The sequence below is a fragment of the Rhinopithecus roxellana genome, chromosome 7 (assembly GCF_007565055.1).
Source record: "Rhinopithecus roxellana isolate Shanxi Qingling chromosome 7, ASM756505v1, whole genome shotgun sequence".
In the NCBI taxonomy this organism is placed as follows: domain Eukaryota; kingdom Metazoa; phylum Chordata; class Mammalia; order Primates; family Cercopithecidae; genus Rhinopithecus; species Rhinopithecus roxellana.
The window spans coordinates 60,376,168-60,395,513 of record NC_044555.1 but is presented as its reverse complement, the minus strand read 5'-3'; the positions used below and the strand labels follow the sequence as shown (position 1 = coordinate 60,395,513).

General features: G+C 50.9%; 1 protein-coding gene and 1 non-coding gene across 5 annotated transcripts; both read right to left on the bottom strand.

Moving 5' to 3' along the window:
* Positions 1-9,967: 9,967 nt before the first annotated feature.
* Positions 9,968-18,386, bottom strand: MAGED2 (MAGE family member D2). 4 transcript variants are annotated; one of them, XM_010388758.1, is made up of 13 exons: positions 18,183-18,386; positions 16,610-16,683; positions 15,779-16,270; positions 14,844-15,152; positions 14,661-14,724; positions 14,321-14,400; positions 13,728-13,822; positions 12,964-13,043; positions 12,828-12,870; positions 12,438-12,500; positions 11,206-11,320; positions 10,290-10,732; positions 9,968-10,102 (listed from the first exon to the last, which is right to left on the bottom strand). In XM_010388758.1, exons 2-12 carry the CDS (start codon positions 16,652-16,654, stop codon positions 10,298-10,300), a joined length of 1,821 nt encoding a protein of 606 aa, XP_010387060.1. In that variant the 5' UTR covers positions 16,655-16,683; positions 18,183-18,386; the 3' UTR covers positions 9,968-10,102; positions 10,290-10,297. The 4 variants fall into 4 exon arrangements, with proteins under 4 accessions (XP_010387060.1, XP_030789466.1, XP_010387061.1 ...); XM_030933606.1 differs by having other exon boundaries at positions 18,178-18,291; XM_010388759.2 differs by lacking the exon at positions 18,183-18,386 and adding an exon at positions 17,553-17,646.
* On the bottom strand, positions 11,484-11,611 carry LOC115898911. Its single transcript, XR_004058562.1, has one exon. It is a non-coding gene; the product is annotated as a small nucleolar RNA SNORA11 (small nucleolar RNA).
* Positions 18,387-19,346: the final 960 nt, after the last annotated feature.

Here is a 19,346-nt window from a genome sequence, read left to right as displayed (position 1 = left end):
ACCTCCATGAACTAAACACACCCACATGACAAAACACCAGGTTAAAGCCCCTGCTGCCACCTGCTGGCAAGGTACCCTCAGCTCCTATCCTGGCAGGAGAATAACTTTTACTCCCCCTACACAACACACTGAGCCACACCTCTGTGCCTCTGCAATGCTGTTCCTTCTCACTGCATGCCATCCCCTTCATCTTCTCTACCGACTTGCAGATACATCCAATTCATTTTTCCCACACTTACTTAAATTCCAACTCCCTTAGGATGACGGTCTTGAAGCCCTCCTCCACTGAACCCATGACACACTTACACACACACCTAGAACATTTGATGACTGTCAAGGCTCTGTGTATCTGGGTGCTTCGGGATGGGGTGATGGCAGAGGGAGATGAGTGGCTGTGTCGGACTCACCTGTGAGTTGTCAGAGTCAATGAGTACAGGACTGGCCTAGTCCACATATTCATTCAACATATGAATGAATGAATGTTGCACGAGAAGAGGTTTAACTATAGGACACTTTTAGTCTAGGGCAGACAAATGACTGCTGGCGGACTGAAGTCATCAAGGAGGAAGTGTTTCGGCAGTGTTTCAGGAACACGAGGATGCTGAGCAGTGGAGCAAGGGGGAAGAAGTCATTCTCAGGGCAGCAGCCACCATGAGCAAATGCTCACACAGATGAGAGGCAGGCTCGGGTGTTTTGGAGAAAGGTGTGGTGTGGTGTGGGGCAGCTGGAGGGTGGTTTGCGTGCTGGGGTTGAGGGTTCTGTGGTGCGAGAGGCAGGGGGGCACCAGATGTCTCAGGCTGCCCCACCATCTTTGTGCTCACGCCAGGGCCCTGGGATCAGTGCTCTGTGCTTTCCCATCTGAAAGAGCGGGACCTCTGCTCTTTCTTCATGAATGTGGGACCTCTGCTCTTTCTTCATGAATGTGGGACCTCTGCTCTTTCTTCATGAATGTGGAGGCTCACAATTGAAGGACTCCCTGTTTAGGCAGATGGCTTCACTGAAGCAATAAGGATTGTTAAAAGGCGACAGAGAGCAAGGAAGCCCAAGAGAACACAGAAGAGTATAGGAGCTGCAGAAAGCATGAGAGCCCATGAACATGGATGCCCAATTAGTGGCCAAGGGTTTACTTTGCAGAAGGACTGTTTTCGAGTAGGCTATGACTTGATTCAGTTAGGGATGGGTCCTTTGGGCACTAGATTCACTGGAGACAGTTCCAGGTCTCCAACCCTTTGGGGGATTCAATGTGCCTCCCAAGGTTGAAGCCATGTGTCTTTTCACGTCAGCCTATCCTTGTTTGCTAGCTCTTGCTTATCCCTAGGGAAACTGGAGTGAACAGCTGGAGAGGCCCGAGCATTGCTCAGGCCTGTCTGACTCCAGAGCCCATCCTCTCACCCCTTTCCCAGGCCCCCACACCTGCACGTCTCTAATGATGTCCTCCATGACCACATCCTACTAGACCAGGAAGTCAGCCATGATGCTGACTTGCAATGTCGGGTAGTAGGTGGTATGGTGTGGGGCTGCCAAGGGGTGGTTTGTGTGCTGGGGTTGAGAGTCCTGTGGCAGGAGATGCAGGATGGGACCAGATGTCTCAGGCTGCCCTGCGATCTCTTCCCTCTCAATCCTGGTGGATGGGGGCAAATCAGCCTCACCTGTATGAGTGGGGACGATTGAGATGGGGTGGTACAGAGAGCTCACCAGACAGAAGAGCCAGGTAAAGGGCAGCACAAGGGGCGCTATCTGGGGCGGGTGAGAAGTCTAACGCCTCCCCAAATCTCTGGTGCCTCCTGCCTACAACACCCTTCCACCTGCCCCAGGCTCCTCTCCCAGTCCCACAGCCAGCTCCTCTCTGCCTCCTCTATCGAGCCCAGCTGGACAGACCCAGCCTGGCCCTCAGCTCCCAGGCCCTGGCAGTGTGACCCTCACTGGCAAGCTCACCCTACCTCATTGCCCATGCAACCTGGGGCCAAGTCTTTGGAGGCATGGCATGTCCGGAGACCAGCAGCCCACATCTCCTCCCAGAGAGGCAGTGCAGTGAGAGTGTGTCCAGGAGACAGACAGACACACAGACAAGGTCTAGTTCTCTTCCCATCCCCCTACTGCTGTGGGAAACAGCAGCCTAGCAAGGTTGCCCTCTGGATCTGATTTAGTATTTCGTCTTCCCTCTCTTCCTTCTGACTTTGGGCATCACGTGTGTGAAAAAGCCTTTTAGAGTCTCATGAAATAACAGATGAGTCTCTAGTCCCGGATGTTTGCTGAGCTGGCCACAAGAGCAAGTCCTCTGGAATCCAAGACAAATGTCCATTTAGAAATGTCTCTGTGCCTCCTTTTTTTTCCAGAAAATGGAAACTTGGGAATTCTGCCCCCCCTCCTTCCTGCTACAGCTGTCAGGAAGCTCAGGGGCACACTGAGCCCCATACTCTCTGAGGCGCCTGCTCACATACATTCCCTTGGCTTCCTTCCTCTCAGAGCTCTTTGTTCTGTTTTCTCCCCCACAGGATTGGTTCTACCCTCTGTTTTAACCTTTAAGGAGAATGGGGGAGGGACCTGCCATTTATAGCTTAGGGCTGAAGAGTGCAGGCTGCAGGAACTCAAATGGCCTGTGGGCCCAGCTCCCCGCTGCTGCTGTGTGTCCCTGGACAAGTGACTCATTCTCTCTAGGCCTCTGGCTCCTCATCTACAGCACAGGCATGACCACAGCTCCTACTTCACAGGCAGTGCTTGTTGGAAATAAATGAGGCCATTCATGTAAAGCATTTGGAGCCATACATGCATCTCAGCGAGTGCCACCTAGTCCTAACGGGTACAATGATCATGCAATCTTCTCTGCACCACGTAATTGGGAGGGAGGAATTCTCTCAAAGTCTCACAATGGTCCTGGGCTGTAGATGGCATCTCGTCCATTTTACAGATGGGAAAAGTGAAGTCAAGCAATGGAGTGACTGGCTTTGATGGTCCCACATCAAGGGAGTGTCAACGCTGGGATTTGGATCCAGTCTGCGTGTCTGTCTGTGTCTGCTACATCCACTGTTCACCAGTGCTTCTCTGGTTCAGCAGGGTAGAATCAGGCAGGACCTCCTGTGCTAAGCAGCTTTGTAGGGGCGGTCACATGAACCAGGGATTTCTCTGCATCTGTCCTCTCGTCTCAGATGAGGTGAGCAGGCCAGCTCCGTGGTTCTCCAACCTGTCTTGACATCAAGGTCGCCTGAGACTGGGTTAAAGACACAGCTTCCTGGGCCCCACCTCCATGCTACTGAACCAGACCCTGAAGGCTGAGCTCCAGGAATCTGCATTTCTAGCAGCCCATGTCGTGATTCTGATGTAGCCAGTCTGGCCTTCCAAAACCTCTGGGTGAAATTTGAAGCAAGTCTGTGAGGCAAGAAGCTTCTCTTCTCTCCAGGGTGTAAGATGGTGTCCTCCAAAGAGCCTGCACTTACTGTGCACTCACTGTCCTGCAATTCTCAGTGGGGATCCAGGGAAAAGCATGATTTGGCCAGTGTGGCTTCTACAACTTCAGCAGAATAAACAGGGAAAGTTTCACACAAAAATTCCTTATTCACACTTGTTGTCTCATTCATTCATGCATTTACTGGCATTACTTTCACCCACTCTTTCCTTCACTCACATTTATTCATTCCTTTTTACACTCACATTCATTCTCTGTGTCAGGCAGATTGCTGTCCCGAAACGCATGGTAAACTCCATGGGCAAACTGATGGCAAACTCATGAGGACATAATTTACAGAGGTGGGTCACATTAGAGGACCCACAAGGTATGGGCAGAGACAGAGGAACTGTATCTGCCAAAAGCCATTACCACCTCAAGCCCTGAAGGGTCAAGCTGCAATGGCAGTTAAAAGAAAGTGGCAAGAGTCACAGCCACGGAAGAGGAGCTGCCGATGGGAGCTGATGGCACGAGTTAGGGGAGACTCATGACAGCTAAAGCACAACCCAGCAGATAGGGAGGCATAGGGATAAATACCCGAAAGCTCTTGCTCTGACCTCTGCCCATTGGGTGCCATTGTCTCTCACTTGCAGGACAAGGAGCCCAGATGATGCAATCAGCAAGGGTCAGTCTCCTGAAGCACGGAGCGGGACAGGCATAGACCGGGAGTGGATTTAGAGGAGCAAGTGGGGAGTAATGAAGAGAGTCCCTGACCATTAGCCCCTGAGCTGCCCTTGCTCCTGCTTGGGTCTGGCCCAACCACCTGTTCCACCTCAAGATCTTCAATGTGGGCACATGCTACGTAGTAACCAAGGGCAGGATCACATCCAGAGCCACATAGTCTACTACCTCATGAACATCCCATCACACCCCACTCCATCTACTTATACCAGCATGGTGACAGCAAACTCAACCTCAGAGGCCGCATTGGAGGCGACTCTTGCCTCTCAGCTTGCAGCCAGCAGGTAGGGAGGGCCACACACACAGATGGGTTGGCTGGGCTGTCCCAGGTGGGCTGGGGGTGTAGGGGTGGCCACTGCCTGGGTCCTGAGGTGGGGGACCCAGGGATGGGATAGAAGCAGGTTCTGTCACTCTTGCTCTTCCACCCGTCAGCCACTCAGTCTTGCCCCAGCCACCAAATGACTCTCAGTGCCACCTGCTCTGCAGGTCTAAGAGCTTGGTCGCAGCACCCAAGCCCTGCCCAAAGCCAGCTGCTTCATGACAGTGACCCCCTTGACTCTGCCTGACTGGTCCCCTCATCTTTCTCACGACTCTGTGCCTTTGCTGGTACACCTCCCCCACCTAGATGGCCCTCTTCTGTCCCCTCTGTCCCCTCTGTCAGCGGGTGACCATCACTGGTCACACAGACAGCTGCCCTGAGACACCCACCCTTGAATCACTCTTCTCCCCTTCTCACCCCAACACAGGTGTCACACTGGCAGCCCTGTCCCCACCCATGACTGTGTCCTTCTTGCCCTCCCCACTCCCTTCCAAGGCACTGCCTCCATGGTGTGGTCCAGGAAGCCCTCCTCATCCTCTCCTCCTTCCCAGGCAGGTTGCCGTGCCCTGGGCTCCAGTTCTTCCACTTTTGGCCCATGTGTGGCTTTCCTGGCCCAAGTCTCTTTTTCCCAGCCCAGGACAGTGACCTGCATGTTCTGGGTGCTGGCTGAATAAAGGGATCCATTTCCACAGCATTTACCCCTGCACCTGGGCTTCTTAGCATAGATATTGTTCCTGCTGGCAGGACTGGTTGAGGGTGGGAAAATGAGTGCAGGAAAGACAGTTGTTGTCATTTATTGGACACCTATGCACAGTCATGGTGCCATCTGCTTCCGCATGTGTGGCTCATTTCATCTTCACCACATGTCTGTGGGGTGGGCATTCCTGCCACTGGTTTATGGATGAAGAAGCAGAGAGCAGCCCCAGGGCAGGTGGCCAGGATGAGACAAAGCCAGGACTGACAGCCAGGCCTACCCGCCTGCCCTCTGCTCCCCCCCTGGAGAGGTGGGGGTGCCCCAAGCAAGGTGCTGCCCCATGGCTGCCTCCTTGTGGCTCCCTTTCTGTTATCTCTAGACTGACAGCTGCCCTCTAGGTAGAATATAACCTGTGACTCCCCCGTACCACTCCTCAGAGCAGAGTCAGAGGCCGCTAGAGGCATGACCCCGGCCCATGGCAGCCCCTGCAGCCAGGGCCATCTTAGTTGGAGCCATCCCGGACTTGCCCACACAGCTCGGAGCCCAGCTGGACACGTGGCCATCTCCACAGGGCATGCCTCCCTGCACACAAACCTGTGTGTGTGTGCATGCACACAGGCAGTGCCACCTTCACATTCATCACAGAGCACCAGGCCCAGTTTACAAAGCACCTCCCTGTCGAGGTAGCTCTCACTTCTTGTGCAGTAACCACTGTGTACCAGGCCGCGGACTGGGTGCTCCCCACTCACTGTCTGAAGTGCGGCCCCCAGAGAGCAGGCCGGGTGAGCCAATGCTCTTTGGATATGAGGCCAGAGATGGGCAGGGACATGTCTGAGGGCACAAGGGACCATGTAAGGGAGCTGGGGGAGTTTACCCTACAGCTCCCAGTCGAGGGCTCCTTCCACCAGAGCACATTGACTGCTGACTCATGTCCATAATGAAATGTATGCATGAAACGCCTATATCTGCATATAGAAATGTGTGCCTGGACCTATGCACTTGTGCAGATGTTCCTAACACATGCCATCAGCGGTTATCAACACACCTATACACAGAGGAGTGAATCACCAATTCCTCTGGCCTCCCACAGCCCTTTATGGTTCCCTTCGGTGCTGCCAGTGTTTCCCTCACTGGACTGGGCGTGTCTTGAGAACAGGAACACCCCAGCACCCAGCACAGGGTGCTCACTACGTGGAACCCTGCAGTCACTATACATGGCAGTTGAAGGAACAAATAAATGTCTGAATGAGTTGAATATCTGACAGACTGGGATGCTGTGTGGAGCCTGTGACAAGCCCCATCCAGAGAATCAAAGCACAAGCTTCTAGCATTTTGGAGCAAAAGCCATGCTGTCTTCATCAAATAACCGCTCACTTTTTGAGAAGCGGCACTTAGCACCTGATGATTAATACAACAAGGTCGAACTACTGGCTCCTGGTAGAGTATGAGCACTTAACCACAGGACCCCAAGTGACCATGCAACCTGAGCTGCCCACCCTGGGCCTGTGCCATCTTATCCACCAAATCATAAAGTCGGGCAGGCAATGACAATGCTTGTCACCAAAGGGCAGTGGTCACAGGAGATCAGACCCGAGCAGGCCCTGCAGGCACAAGTGAGTTACTGGAGGCTCACCCTCCCCATAGCACCTTCTCCTGCCGCATGGCTTGCCCTCCCTCCGCTCACACGGAGGGCCTTGTGTGAAGTTCCCAACAACCAGCTTCCCAAAGAAGGAAAAAAGCCCGGGAGCATGGTTTGCAAATGACATGCATGATAAGCAGGAACTAGCTGGAGGCTGAGCTGTGGTGCAACAGCCCCACTCAGGTGCGACCCTGACGGGAGGTAAAAAAAAAGGAAATCCTCTTTGGAGTCAAAACTCAACAGCTGTGCATGTGGTTGATCTCTGTCCAGAAAGCGACCTGGCCAGGGGCACTGATCAATACAGATTGCTTCTGCCAGATAGTGAGAGACTGGGAAGGAACAAGATTGGAGAATTGACAGCAATAATGACCAGGTAATAAAATACTTAGAGTACTCATTATGTGCAAGGCACAGTTCTAATTGCTTTGGCTGCATATATATGAGCAGCAAGTGGACACATCTCTCAGGATGGGTTGTGTGGGGATATTTGTGTCCCACGTGAGTGCTCACCAAAAGGAGCATGATTACACAGCCCGTGGAAATCTGTCAGCCTCTTCTCCAGATACCCAGTGCTTGTTCAACGAGCCAATGAACAAAATTATCATAGTAGAAGGGATGGATGTTATGCACCAGTTCAACATCGATTTACCTTCACATTTAACTTTTTACTTAAATATTTTATTCATTATTAACCCTGTATTGAATAAAAAGAGTAAGGTTTATTTTTTATGTATAAAGCACAAATATACATAGTTATTAAATAGATATCTACAGTATATCTCTGTAAATAAAACTACATGGGGAAGGACAATTAGGATAAAAATGTCTAAAAAGGCTTCTTAGAGTGTGATAATAAAAAAAAAAAAAAATAGGTAGAGAAGCTGCTGAGGGGGCTCTGCCCACCACTAGCCAAAGGGAAGATACATGATACAATCTAGAATAATTTGGAATTTGCTTAATAAAATACTGAAGAAAAAACTGAAAATTGTGGGAGTTCATTCGTCACAGTAATGGCCTCCAGGCTGATAAAGATGGCAAAAACATGAACAAGGGTCTGTCCTCATTTCCCCTGCCACTCCCTCTCCCTGCTCCAAACACTCCCCTACTTGCCTGGGACCAGACCTGCTCTCTCCTTCCCTGCCCCACCTGCCTTCAGTCCTGACACCTGAGGAACGGGGAGTGAGGAGTGAGGAAGAGCCAACCCCTTCTCCTGTCAAATTCTAGGCTTTGTGGGAAGGGAAGAAGAGGTGGGTGCTCTGCAAACCCGGTGTCCTGTGGAGGGAAGGCAAGAGGAAAGAACAGAGTTCTTCATGACTATGATTCACACTTACTCTATCAAACACTTGGAACTCATTAGCATCACAGTCCCTGAGTTCCTCACCACCCCATCATCCCCCATCCCTTCCATTTTCAGATGGACATCACCAGAGAATCTGAGAGGGCCCTAGACACAGTACCCACTGAGAGTCCTTCCTAGGAGGCCAAAGCTGCCTGTGACTTTGTCTACCTGTCCCAGGTAGTACCCAGGCCCTGAGGAGACCATATCCTAGTCTTCAATGGAAGAGCCTCTATTTCTAGTGAAGACTACTTCAGCAAGTCTCAATTCACAGCCACAGGCAAGGAGCTGTCTTGCTGCAGATGGGGCTGTTTCTCTTTTTAAAATTCTGTTCCCTAAGCAATAGATTGCTTATAGATTATTGCTTATAGATTCTACAGGAGGGGAGAGGTGGCCGTTACAGGGGCCTCATTGTCCACAAGATTGTCCCAGTGATTAGGAGCCCAGTAATGTGGGGATTGGAGATGGTGAGGGCTTCGTGGGGAGAAAGGTGGTCCAGGGCAGTACCCCTCAAAAACAGGGAGGTGGATCTCTAATAGCCTGAGGGCCCTGTCCCTTAGTGAACAGCGTAGCTGAGAGGACACCACCTTCAACATGTGGGCACTTTGGCACCTGGCTCATAATGCTCCCCTCTCTCCCACCTTCTGCCACCATCTGGGTGATTTCACTGTCCACATGGATAACCCAACCAGTACCCTAGCCTCCCAGACCACTGACTTCGCATCTGCAGGAAGCATCTCTACCCTTCGACTACCCATTCCTTGAACCTCACCATCACCCAGAGCTCTCTGTGCTGTGACTTCCTAAATACAATCATCCCACTGTCTGACTAGTCCCCCAGATCACACTTCTTATTCTCTCAATACCCCTTTCCAGATATCTGGAATGCTGCCAAACATATAGCAGGCACTCCTAATGAGGACTTCACTGAGACTTCTGCACTGTCAGATGCACATCACTCACAGAGATATCCACAGACTCCTGTACTGTCCCCCAATCTATCACACACTCTCCTCATCTCTCCTCCCCAAGCCTGCCTGGATCCCATGGTCCATTTCTTCCCCCACTCTGTGTACAACTACTACATGTCGGGTACCATGGACACAGTGGTGAAGGAACAGACTCATACAGTCACTGCCCTGGTCCTGTGTTTGTTCTTATTCCAGATCCAAACAACAGAACCCAAACCTTGGAATAAACCAACACTCATCTTCATGGTTCCCATACCAAGATTACTGAGCACCTTGCTACGTTTCCCCAAAAATCATGGGCTCCATCCTCTATCGGGGCCTCCCTACTGCTCAACATCCTCTCACAGTCCCCCTCCCTGAGTCCTATCTGAGTAGTCCCTTCTCCCAGGCCTTCCCACAACCCAACTCCTCTCACCTCCTCCAGGACTGGGCTGCAGAAGTCAATCTTCAACTTCTTCCTCTCCATTGACTCCTCCCTACTCAAGTCTCTCTCCTTCCCCAAGAAAATGTTCCCTTGTTCCTGTATCTCCATTTAGCTCTGTACCTCTCTCTCTCCTCATTCAAATTTCTCAAAAAGAGATTCTATATTTGATGTCCAGTCTCCTCTATTTATGCTTTCTCCTCCAGACTTGCCGACCTCAAGCCTCACCTTCAAAGTGTGTCCTCTGTAACTACAATCTCTTTAACTCCACCCCACTAAAATCCCACCACCCTGAAGGCTAGACGTGAGGCCCAATCTATCCCAGAAAGGTGTGTTAATCTCACTCCTGGGAATCCAACAATATCACCTCAAACTAAACACAGACTGAGGCGGAAACTTTCCCAACTCATTCATTTTTAAATGTGATACCAAAATGTGACAGCCCACCAAAAAAAGCAATAAACTCAGAAATGGCAAATAGATTTAATGCAGAGTGTCAACTTCAATTGATTGATAGTGGCTGCCTAGAGTGCTGTGTTGAGTAGGTTTCTGAGGATGCACCCTGGCTTGAAGAGAAAGACTGGCAGGATTAACAATATCTGAAAACACAAGTAAGAGAAAATAAAAGGGTCAATTGACATCCAGCAAACACGAAGGAATAAAATGCCAAAAGCAGTGTCTTGGCACACTCTCCACATCATTCTCCAGCTTGGGCCTTCCTAGAATCATCCAGCTCATCCCAGCCCCACAAGCCCCAGATGTCCCCACTGAAACCAAGGCAGATACCTGAAATCTCACTTGTAGGAGAAACCACAGGCACCAGAGCTGCCACTGGTGCTGGCACCAGCTCCACCAAGGCCAGCGAAGAGCCCAAATGTGAGAGTGGCGGTCAGGCTGGCACCAGCACTGAAGCCACCACTGGTGCTGGCACTGGCACTGGCACTGTTATTGGTACTGGTACTGGCACCAGTGCTGGCACTGCCACTCTCTTGGGCTTTGGCTTTAGCTTCTGCTCCCGCCTGGATCCGGGCTTTGGCCCAGGGTCCAATATCAGCTTCGTCCCAGTTGCAGGGCCCGGCAGCATTCTCCGAGCCAAGCCCAATGCCCATTCGAGCTCTAATCTCGGCCCTCGCCTTGGCTTCAGCTGCAGCCTCAGCTGCAGCCTTCAAATCCGCTTCCATCGCCTCTCGGTACTGAGCTGCCCATTCCTTGGGATCCTTCTTTTGTACCTGAAACAAAAATAACCATCAGAAGGAGCACAGAGGGATTAAGCCATAGTAATAATACAGTATTACTATGTAAATAACCATCAGAAGGAGCATAAGAGGATTAAGCATCTACTCTTTATGCTAGGCGCTATGCTACATGCTTAGTGTAAAAAGGTAAGAGTAATAATACAGTATTACCAGTAATTATGCACCTAATATTCCATCCCTGCTCTGACATTTACTAGCTCCATGACTTTGGACATGCCACCTACCAACCTCTCTGGGCCTCAGTTTTCTCATCTGTAACAGGGCAATGACATATCAGGTTTTAAAGCTGAAATGATTCAGATAAAGTACCTGTTACAGTGTTTTGACAATTAACAGAAGCACCAAAACATTCAGATTTGAACTTCAGACTGCTCTGCACACAGCCTGCCCCAGCCAGGGGCACCCCATGCTCTTGACTTGCCGAGCTCAGGCAGCTCTCCAATTACCTTGCAGGCAAACTTGAGGACTTTCATCTTGCTGGTCTCATAGTAAGAGCGCAGGCCCCAGAAGAACTCATATTCAGGGGGATTGCTATTGGGGACTCTGGCATAGTCCAGGTACCTTGGAAAGAGAGGTTTAAAGCCTTTATTTCTAAGACCATTCATGGCCTACCCATGCATAGACTGGACAGGCTCCAGATGGCAACATTATCCACTAATTACTGCAGTCTTTCTTCCAATATTGAGCCCTATCCCACTGGTCTTGACCAGAAGCCACACAGAGGTGTGGGGGGACATTTGTTCATAGGGAAGCCACAAGTTTGAGGCCCTCATCACAATGACCCCAGACTCCTGTCGGGTGTGTTGTAAACAGAGGAGCCATTCTTTGGGCCCCCTGCTCTGAGCACACCCCACTGCAAGTGTCTTGGCCTCAGACTGGCCAAGCCCGGAAAGGTCTACCACAGAAAATGACCAGAAAGACTACAGAGGAAGAATAGCCAATAGCAGCATGCTTCACAAATGTTGAATTCCTGACCCTTTGTGTGTGTGTGTATGTTTCTGTGTGCACATGCGTGTGGCTGTGTGAGTGCTCAAATGTCCTCCAAGGACCAAGGATAGGTAAGCCTTGACCAGAAATTCAAGAGGACTGGACTCCAGGCCCATACCAGTTGTGGGCCATGCTCAGATCTCCCCCTCAGAGCCCCAGGTCTCTCAACTGTAAAACGGGGAAGGGATGATAGCTGCAGGGTAATTATGAAAATGAAATGAGACGTACAAGTCAACTCCCCAGCATGGTACCTGGTTGCCTGAGGCTACCATTCTATGTCATTTCTTTATGGAAATTAATTTCTATGAAGCTCTAGTTAGCAGAGTAAAAAGAACTAAGGCTTTGGAGCCAAGTTCTAAACACAACTCTTCTACTTGCTACCTGTGTAACCCTGACCAAATGACTTCGCCTCTCTAAGCCTCAGTTTCTGCATACATACAGTGATGGTAATGATAATCCCTCCCTTGCAGAACTGGTCTCAAGACAAATGTTGAGGTACATGTAACAGATCAGGAAACATATGCTGCTTCTGTTTCCCATCACCACCCAAGGAATAATCTACCACCTGCATACATGCAAATATGCAAATACATACACACATAGACACATGCATGCAGGCACCATGGCTTTATCACTCAGTTCTGAAATAGGCCAAATGCATGGAACACATGAACACCAGAGAGATACTTACTTCTGCTTCACAAACTCATCAGTGATGAGTTTCTTCACGTCCCCAAAGAGTGAATGATGTATCCTGAGAGAAGAAAAAGAAAAATAAATAAACAAATACATTCATTCAAGGTTGTGACACTTCCCAGATGTGGGCAGAGGCATTTCCAAGATAGAAAAGAGGTTTCCAGCACAAGAGGGAAGCTCCATAGAAGCCCAAGGGACACTGATAGAGGGAGCAGAGAGTTCAGGACCATTTGCCCATCATCCACCCAGGTCAGAACCTTGGGCCCTCTACCCAGTCCAGCACCCCACCCGCTCCACCAGACCACCAGACTGATGCAATCCTAGGACCATCCTCTCTTGCCAAAGGACAACACGGACAGCAAGCGCTGAGAGAGCCCAATCATACCCAGGGCGCAGCCCCAACTTGCGCAGCACCTCCCAGATGACAGCTGCGAGGGGAGGCAAGAGGAGACAGGGACAGAAATTGAACACATGGAATCCAGACCATGGCCACCCATTCAGCTGCATGCCCAGCCACTCACCCTCACTGGACCGATTTCCATTCATGAAGATGATGCTAAGAAGCACCATGAGCAGACCCAGCTTGGGTGAGTCCTTAGTCCTAGAGAAATAACAGGAGAGGTTTATGTCCAGCAGCCACCATAGACACACCAGCCAGCTCACTAGGCTAGCCTCTCCCAGATTCCTCAGATACAGAATTCTGCCCAGTCTCTGCTTCCAGCTCTATGCCACCCTGGGCAAGGCACTTAGACTCGCAAGCCTCAGTTAACTATTCAATAAAATAGAAAAATCATATTCTCCCTTCCCTGGGTTTCCAAGAAGACAGAAGAATGGTAGTCAACCTGGTACAACACAAGCACTCAGTCAATGTGAATCCCTTCTTTCTCTCCCAGAACCTTCAGCCCCACTGACACTCCTGTGCTTCATGCATCCTGATATACCCACACCAGGAAGCCCTCCTTGAGAACCACTCTGCCAAGGCCAGGCCAGGCACCCAGTAGGAAGAGGCAAGCAACGACAGGCCTGCTTTCCTGGGAAGCTTCTACAGAAACAGCAAAGCTGACAGCAGGAATGTCCCACCCCAGGCTCCTACACCCTTCAGTCAATCATAATCAGGCATCACTACTGTGAGCAGGGCTCCAACTATGCATGGGAACTGGGATGGGGCTTTTGAGTCCCTGTCTTTCCTGCCTCTCTAAGAGGATGGGGGAAGTAGGACAAAGAAGGGGTAGCAGCACATGGCCAAAGCAGAAGCCCCCCACACCTCAGCCCTTTCCCAGCTTACGTTCCCAGTATGCCCGCATCAGTGGGCTCTAAGGTGCTGAGAAGAATGTACAAGTGATCATTCTTATCAATTTCCTTCAATTGAATCCCAAATACCTGTAGATGAGAAGAACAGCTTATGAGATGACAAAATTCAGCTTCCGGGGCATGCTGCAGCTCCCTATGTACCTAGGAGTTTTGCATGTGTGAGAAATCAGTGAGATAATGCACACAAAGTACATAGCTAAGTGCCTGGCACCCAGTAAACACGCAGCAAATGTACTATTGTCATCATCATCTTTGCGATGAGTGGGAATCTAGGGAGACAGAGAATGGGGAATGAAAGGGAGGGGTGAAATCTGAAATACATGGCATGAGCTGTGGACAGAAGCCAGGACTAAGTTGGGTGTCTTGGGTCCTAACTGTACTTTTACTATTGACTTGCTGTGTGACCCATCGCTCATCTACACCCCTCCCTAGGCCATTGTCTGCCCCTCAGCATAGTGATGGAGCTGGATTAGCAGGTCTCTTTGGTTCCCCTGAGAAGGGACTTGCACATTTTTGTTCAATTCAAGGCTTCCCCACTGTGCCCATCCCCCAGGGCTGCCCCTTCACCTTCTCCAAGGAATAGCCTGCTCGTTCAATGATTTCAGGGTACACATCAGTGTATTCTTTGATGATGTCCTTCAGCATGTCTGCAAGGGGAAAGTGGTGTAAGCACCTGACTGAAGAGATGCCAGGTGGCCCTGATGCCCAAGCTATAGACTCTTTGCCAACCACACCAAGAGTGGCATAACCAGGTTCTGCGCTTATCAACAGAGATGCTAGCACTGCCAAATTAGAACTTTGGGAGGACAGATATATAAGCATAAGAGCAGCGGATATCCCCAGCACCATGGTGCAAGGGCAATGGAGGGCAGAGCTCAGGGTAGAGGGAGGATTGGTAGGACTTTACCTGAGCGCTTGATGGGAATCTTCGTCTGGTCTTTAGCCAAAAGGTACTTCACCAAATCATTTGCCTGGCAGAGTAGAAAACGATGGAAAGACCAAAAAAGTTTGCTGAAAACTTGAGACGATGGCAAAGAAAAGGGCAGCCAAGGCAGTAGAAAAGGCAGAGTAAAAAGGAAAGAATTCTTACCCTCCCTTGCAAAAGGGCCACATCCCGAGGTGGTGGTGCTTCAGGCTCTTGGGATGACTGGAGCTTGGCAGCTCTACGGCGAGCCTTGCCCCTACGGGCTTTAGGTGATCTCAGGGAGAGCAAGGCTCTCCGGGCCCAAGCAGCCAACCGAGTCCTTGATGCCCTGCGGGCCCAAAAAGCTATGGGACCCCTTGAAGCCCTGCGGGCCATTGAGGCCATTAGGGCCTTTGAGACCCTTCGGCCACCTGTGGTTCCAGAAGCCTGACTCTGATCACTGCTGCCATCCTCTTCCCCATCCAGATGCTTCACCTGCATCAACAGAAGCTCAACATCACCAGATGAAACAAGTGGTCCTTTTCCTCTCCCTGTCTCTTCCAGGAAGCACCCGCCAATCCCATCCCTGTAGTAACAGCCTGACTCAATAGATGTTGGCCATGCTGAACCCTGGGTTTGTTTCTCACTGACTTCCAAGCAAGCGTTTCATCTGCCTAGCAGGCCAGGAGCAAACCAAGGGTGGGTGGAGGCTGAGTCTTCTTCTCTTTCTGTGCCCACTACAGGCTCTGCCTGAACCATCCTAGACAAACTGCTTCACCTCTCTGGAACTCAGCTTCCTTCTCTATAAAATTGGGGCTATGAGAATTACTTTCAGGATTTAATGAGATAACCTGCATAAATGTGCTTAGCTCAAGTCCTAACACAGGGCAGCTACTATGTAAATATAAACTGCATTATATTCAGATTGCAGTTATGTGTATTCCTGTCTCATCTCCCCATCAGTCTGCAAGCTCTCTGAAGACAGGAATTACATCACATTACTTTCAGTGGCCCCCACAGCCCTGATGAGCACAGGGATCTTTCTAAATGTTTGTAGAACAAATCAACCAACTGAGAGGAGAGGAGTAGAAAACGAAGGGTGGTGACTGAAGAGGCCTTACCTTTCGGGCTTTCTTGGCTTTGACCTTGGGCCGAGTATCCTGATTCTCCTGAGACTGGGCAGCTGCACTCTCAGGCTCAGGTTCATCTGCTGGGGCCTGAGAGGCAGCAGCCTCAGTCTCCTGGGCCTTGGTATTGACCTTCATATCAGCCACACGGCTGACCTTTTTGGTCTCGGTGGCAGGCATTGTCACAGCCTGCGGGTCAGCATTCTGTTTCTTGGTGTCAGCTGCTAGACTCTTGTTTTCAGCTGCCAGAACCTGGGTATCAGTCAGCTGAGTAGTAGATGAGGCCTGGGTGGCAGGTGCCTCCTGAGCCTCTGGGGTCTTTGAGACTTCTGTGGCCTTTGAGACCCCAGAGGCTTTTGAGACCTTCACATCCTCTGAGACCTCCGGTGCCTTTGAGGCCTTCGGTGTCTCTGGGACCTCCACATTCTGGGTCACTGTCAATAGAGTCTGCATCATCGAGCTACTGTCCTTTTCTGAAGCTTCAGCCTGCAAGAGGAAGCAGGGAAGTTCACAGACCTTCTCCCCACCCCCAACTAAGCAAATGGCTCCAAAATTCCGAGGCCACACTACTCTGACCTGTACTCCTACCTGCGGTGTGCTCTGACCACCTCAGCCCAACAAGGCCTCCCTTTCCTCTGAGCAAGTACTGAGGGCAGAAGAGGGGCCCGCCCACCTTCTCTCCCTCCCTCCACTGGGCAGGGGGACACCCAGGCAGGAAAGTAGGTGGAGAAGGACAAGGATGGGAGGGGAAGAGCCAAGGGACTTGGGGCAGCAACAAGGGTTGGAGAGGAAAAGCAGCTGGAAAAGGACAGAAAGAGGCCTTACCTGGAAGCTAGTTAGACCCGCACCACTCTCGCTTGTGTCAGACATGTCTCAATTTGGCCTGGCAAGAGCTGAGCCTGAAGAGGAGAAGGCCTGGGTCAAGTTGAAGCCCACTGAACGTCCTCTCCCCTGTTGTGCCTGGAGGCTGATCCTTACCTTCCGTAGGTCCCCAATTCCAACCCCCTCCACCACCCACAACGCCTCCGTTCTCAGATAAAGGAATCCAAAGCTTCTAAGTCTCAATTCTCTGCAGCCGCACCCTCCCCTTCTCCAGGAAGATGTGCCAGCGCGGCAGCTCTGAGGACCCCGCCCCTTTTCCCAGTGCACCCCCCACCCAGCCGCAGGTCGATAGAGCGCATGCGCGTCGGCTGCAGGGCCGTTCTCAGCCCCGCCCGCTTTCCTAGCACGAGCCCTTTCTTTGATGTCCACCGTGCACATGCGCATTCAGCAGCTGGCTCGTCTCAGTGCTGGCCCTTCTCAACACGCCCCTTTCTAGCGATACATAGTGCGCATGCGCAATGATCGTGGTCTCAGTCTGGCACTCTGCCCCGACACACGCCCCTCTCCAGGTCCGCAGTACCATTCGGTCCCGCCCCCTGCCCAACAAGCCTTCCTCCAAAATTGTCGCAGTGTCTGGTGGGCCCGGCCCCTCCCCTACTCACGCCCTACCGAGTCCAGTGTCTCTTGGCCTCGCCCTTCTTCCTAACACGCCCCCCTCCAAACAGGCGCATCTTGGTTCCGCCCCTTCCCTATTACACCCCCTCCTCAAATAAATATTGAGCTAGTGATTCCATCTTGGGCCCGGCCAAACCGGGTCCAGTCCCCTCCCTTCCCAGCCGGATGGATCCGGTACGATCCGATCCTTATGACAGGTTTTCTCCAGATCCCAGAGGGTGGGGCCGACCCCTAGCGGGGCTCTCATCCAAAAGCCGGCCCGGCTGCTCACCTCGTCCTCCTACAATTCCTGAGAGCGTCCACTCACTCCAAGCCCCTCTGAAACTCAGAGACTGCCCTCCCCTCTCTAGGCCGGAAGTGGTCCCGCCCCTTTCCGCCTCCCTAGGGGGCCTCCGTCCCAGCCTGTCTGCCCCTCCCCCGCTCCCTGCTCCTCATTCCTTATGCCCCCCTCCGTATTCCCTTAGCCCGGCTCCTTACTCCCTATTCCCACCTCACATTTTCTATTTACTCCAGAATTCCCTCTTCCCATTCCTTACATCCTCCTCCGTGTTACGATTGCACACCCTGCCCCTCAGTATTCCTTAACCCCTCTCTGCATCCCCGATTCTCTTCTCTGGATCTTCACTCCCCCTTAGTGTTCCCCTCCCTCCTTGTATTCCTCGTCCCCCTCCCAACATTCCCGGTTCCCCGTTTTCCTCCCCTCCTCCTCCGCTCGTCTCTGCTCCCAGTCTGTACAGCCTACTACTTTCTCAGTCGTCCTCATTGCCTACACACCACTCCAGGTCACCTCTGCTTCAGCTGCAGTGGTGCAGTAAGAATTGCTCATCTGCCTGGCTATGGGTTCGAGGGGTCTGGAACCACTGTATGACCTCCATAAAACCCCAATCTCAACGCACCTCACCTTGTCCTCCAGCGAGTTCGGGATGCGTCTGCCTTCTCTAAGTCCCTCTCGAAGTCTCAGCCTCCTGGACTAGAGCTGCAGACAGCCCAACCCAGCCCAGCCCCTTTCCGCAGCCCCCTGCCACCCCCCCTCGCCTTCCTCGGGGGTGGGGCAATGGGGCCCTGCTCAGGGCTGTCTGACGCCAAAGCCCATGTTTATGCCACTGTACCAGGCTCAGTCTGAAACTCTTCCAACCCAAACCGCCCCCGAAAGAAAGTCATTCATTGAATTTATTTTTATATCTTCATTTTTTCTTATTACAAAGGTAATATGTTGTTTTGTTGTTGTTGTTGTAAAACTTAAAACAATGCAGTAATATATAACATACCAATGAAAGGCCACTCTTATCTCCCAGAAATAACCACTATTAACATTTTGCTATCCAGATTTTTTTTCTATTCGTATACTAATTATTCAGGTTCTCTCTCCGACAAATGGTACACTATACATACCTTCTGTTCTGCGACCTGTTTTTTCCAGTTATATATAAAAAATCTTTCCGTTGGTGCACATTTTTCTAAACAGTTGCATGATATTTTCTTGTATAGATGTCCCATAATTTATTGAACCAGTCCAGTACACATGTACATTTAGATTGTTTGGGGCACTTTTTTTTTGTTTATGGTATTTTTTGCTAGCTCAAATGCTACAAAAAAAGTCTTCCATTTTGATAACAAAAGATACAAAATTTGTCAACTTACTCCTAAAAAGTACATGGAATAGCGTTCCCACTAGCAATGTCTCTCGTGTACGTGTCACATATTACAAATATTTTTCATGTTATTTATGATAATTTTTGCCAAACAAAAATGTTTAATTATTATGTAGTCAAATATATCCATTTTTCCTTCATCACAACTGGATCCTGCTGCTTGCTTAAAGATGCTTTTCATGTTCCTATAACAATCCCCAGGCCGGGCGCGGTGGCTCAAGCCTGTAATCCCAGCACTTTGGGAGGCCAAGACGGGCGGATCACGAGGTCAGGAGATCGAGACCATCCTGGCTAACACGGTGAAACCCCGTCTCTACTAAAAATACAAAAAACTAGCCGGGCGAGGTGGCGGCGCCTGTAGTCCCAGCTACTGGGGAGGCTGAGGCAGGAGAATGGCGTGAACCCGGGAGGCG